The sequence below is a fragment of the Coffea eugenioides genome, chromosome 8 (genome assembly GCF_003713205.1).
Source record: "Coffea eugenioides isolate CCC68of chromosome 8, Ceug_1.0, whole genome shotgun sequence".
NCBI lineage: Eukaryota > Viridiplantae > Streptophyta > Magnoliopsida > Gentianales > Rubiaceae > Coffea > Coffea eugenioides.
The window spans coordinates 7,362,052-7,365,915 of NC_040042.1; the positions used below are offsets into that span (position 1 = coordinate 7,362,052).

The 3,864-nt window shown below is 35.3% G+C and overlaps 1 protein-coding gene across 1 annotated transcript; it reads right to left on the reverse strand.

Annotated features, from left to right (window-relative positions):
* Positions 1-514: 514 nt before the first annotated feature.
* LOC113780107 (putative disease resistance protein At4g19050) lies at positions 515-2,383 on the reverse strand. The gene has a single exon (XM_027325924.1). The coding sequence runs from the start codon at positions 2,381-2,383 to the stop codon at positions 515-517; it is 1,869 nt and encodes a 622-aa protein (XP_027181725.1).
* Between the last annotated feature and the right edge of the window lie 1,481 nt (positions 2,384-3,864).

The window sequence follows — 3,864 nt, forward strand, 5'->3', positions numbered from 1 at the left end:
CTCAAAAGATTTATCTTCTATCATTGTCATTGCCTTACAGCCAGATAGATCGAGCTCTTCCAGTTTGCTTGAAGCCAACCTTGGCAACTTCTCCAGATTCAGACAACATGAAAGTAACAGCTGATGGAGGTTGTGGAGAGCAGAAAGGGATGGTAGATCTTTGACTTTTGTTCCTGACAGGTTGAGAACTCGGAGATTTTCTAAACATTCAAAGAACTTTCCTTCAATTTTTACAAGATTACAGGCACCTAAAAAATCAAGTATCTCTAGTTCTTCGGAAGATTCCACACAATTCATGTATTTTATCTCAGAGCAATTTTTCAAATACAATTCATGTATTTTATCTCAGAGCAATTTTTCAAATAGAACTCACGAGGTTTACCGATGTTAAAAGGTAATGAAGGAATAGCAGTTCCAGATAAATCAAGGACCTTCAGACTTGTATTATTTTGAAATGACTTGTCCTGGAACACCACTATGGTTGACCATGAAAGATCAAGAGCTTGCAGATTAGTTAGAGACAGAATGCCGGGCACTCTATCCATGTTGCTACAACCGCTAACTGATAGATGAGTAAGCTCTCCAGTTTCATGAAAATAGGCAAAGATTTGATCTTGGAGTTTGAAAGATTTAATGTTTGAAGTTTCGGCAATGATTTCACGTTCTTTTCTGGAAAAGTTGGCAAGGAGGCAGCACCAGAAAGATCAATAACCATAAGGTTTTGACACTCTTTCAGGCTCTGCAACTTTGTTAAATGAGAAAACCTTTTCAGAATGAGCCAGCTGAGTTCTGTAAGGTGATAAAAAGAATCAGGCATGACTTCAATCTGAAAGTCGGAGAAGTGGAGGCTACGAAGTTTCTTCAGGTGCTGAAAAAAGTTTTTTGGCATACATTTCACCAAGCCAGAACCAGATACTTCAAGGACAGTTAATGTCATTAGTTCTTTATTGTCATCGATCTTTTCTAAGAAATCACAGTCCCTGAGCACAAGAACATTCAGTTTTTTGAAGTTGTTGAAAGAATGAGGTAAGGATACAATTTCGAGACTGAAAAGACCCAAAATTTGCAGCTCCTGATTGCTGAGTAAGAGATTATTTGGGTTTTCCCTGCTGAGACAGTTGCCATCTAGTAAAAGTGTTAATGATTGCTGCACTCTTTTATAACTGCCAAGTGTTCTGATCATACCATCCACCTTTGTGAGTTTTCCAATACCCTGCCAATCATTACTTTTAACAAGCACATTAGCCAACCCCAGATTAGCTGTTCCTCCATAACCACGACGATGACGATAAGAAACATCTCCAGTTACTCTCACCATGTGGACGAAATCATCATTCACTTCTTTCAACATTTGACAGTCCATGAGGTGCATCAAAATGCGGTGCCCCTCCTTATAAGCCTCCTCAAGACTATTAACAGGACCAAGATATCCTTCCAGTATCCAGTATGATATCAACCCACTGTAGTGAACAGATCCATTATCACGGAAAAAATGGCTGCCCTGCCCAGAAAAGTCAACTAAAACACCATCTGACACCTTTTCATATCCACTTAAGAGCAGCTGGGTGCAGTTGTAGTTATCACCATACCATGCTTCTTCCAAAGTGTGTTCCAGACCCTGCAGTTCAGAAACTTGTTGATGGTAACTTAATAGTTTTACTAGCAAGGATACTTCACCAGGTGCAAGATCTGTTTTTCTATTGATGAACTTTGCAACTACACTTTCTACACCTGGAATTTCAAAAACTTTTGCCACAGCTCCTTGCTTTAACAACATAATTGACATTTCTGGAGTTAGAGGCATCATTTCAACCACTTCCTTACCTCCTTGGGTTTGGTGCCTTCCATCTTCATTTCTAGAAGTTATCAGCACCTTAAGTTTTTGCTGTCCATCTCCATCAGCAGCTGTTGTTGAATGGTTGTGGGAATTCTGCTGGATAGAGTGAAGGACTTGTTCTAAGCCTCCATCCCCTTCCCTCATTTTGTTTCCTTCATCATCCAAAATTACAAGAACCCCCTGAAGAACATTATCAGTTGAAAGTCTTGCACGTACCTTTTCTTTCAAGCTCTCCAAGGTTTCCTCCTTACCAACATTATTCTCTACCTCCTGGATATCATAGTTTTCCAGCTCCACAGAAGTGGAAAGTAGAGATAACTGATGAGCAATATGCTCATAAAGAGACGTCTCATCATGCCTAATACTCAGAGAAATCCAAAGTGTAATGTCAACTACTTTCTTTTTGACTGCCAGCAGACCAACTTTTCTTGCCATCCATGTTTTCCCACTTCCTGATTTCCCAGAAAGAACAATTGTTGACACATGTTTTTCCTTGAGAAGTTCAAGAATTCTTTCTGCCTGCAGTTCCACACTATTCTGGTCCATTGCCGCTGCAAGACCCCTGTTTGGTGGTATAAATGATTACTCATTTTAGAAAGAAAGAAAGTAATTGTAATACTATAGCATGAATTTGAAATCTGCTCAGGAATGAAACAATAATATTATCACCATCAGATCAAGTGCCTGACCAATTGATACAAGTTATTTGTCCACCCAATACTTTGTAACATGCTAACATTTATGTGCACATTAACATAAAGTACATACCTATTAGCTCATGAGTGTGTGTACATGAACAAAAATCAAATGCCAAGTTTTTATTTCTCCCCTTTATTTATCTGCACATGCACCTTTTGGTTATCCATCGATCTGGTATTGATATTCCCCAGTTCCTTATAAAAGTCATGGATCATGCCCCTAATCAACTTCTTAAACAGAGGAAGATTATAATGTAAAAGATAAAACTACTGATGTTAAAGCAATGCAATGAATACTTTTCCACTAGCTCATGGATTCCGGATATAATTGTTAGCATAGCTAAAGCAAGTGACTTCAAGGCTCGAGGGAAAGTGGTGCAGGAGATACGAATAAGTACCACAACAAAAACTAAACTAATTCTTGTTTCAAATGACCACTATTGCCTATGTTTTAATAATGCACTAATTTAAGATTAAAGAAAGGTTACATGATTAATGGCCATCTTTTCCAACATTATGATAGGGTGCGATTTTGTCATTTATTTTATTAGTAATTTCCCCTATTACCTGACCCGATGTTAGGGGTGAGCAAATTCGGTTCTTACCGAATTCATAACCGATTTCAAATTCAATTCGGTAATTTGAAATCGGGAATTTGGTAATTTGGTACAAATTCGGTACGTACCAAATTCACCGAATTCTAATATGGTATGAAATAGGTAATGAGATTATGAATTAGGTAATAACCGATTTCGCATTCAAATTCGGTAATTGAAATCGGGTACCGCATTACCGCATTCGAATTACCAAATTGGTATATAAAATTATATAATATATAGATAAATGCTATTTAGTATTAGTATATACTACTAATACTTTATTATATTATATAGGTAAATGCTATTAATAATAATTAGTATATGGTATTATCAATTTATCATCATATCATGTACTTATAATAATAATAATATATAATAATGTACAATATATTATTTTAGTATTTGTTAATTGTTATATGACTATAATAATACCAATATATAGTAATACATAACAATATAAGATAACTATAATACTTATTATTTTATACATGAGTAACATGACTAGAATTAGATAATAATTAACACATATATGTATAATACTAAATATTAAACAATAAACATAATTAGTAATTAAATTTAGATATTGGTAATTTGATACATCATTCATGTTTGAATTATTGAATATTTGAATGCGTAATCTCTAACTTGCAAGTATTAGTGTACTCTACATATTTAACATAAAAATTCATATTATATATTCACTAATCTTAATTCTTAAGACTTTAAGTAT

Coding starts and splice junctions, on each gene's coding strand:
- LOC113780107 (XM_027325924.1), bottom strand. CDS start 2,383: ATGGACCAGAATAGTGTGGAACTGCAGGCAGAAAGAATTCTTGAACTT.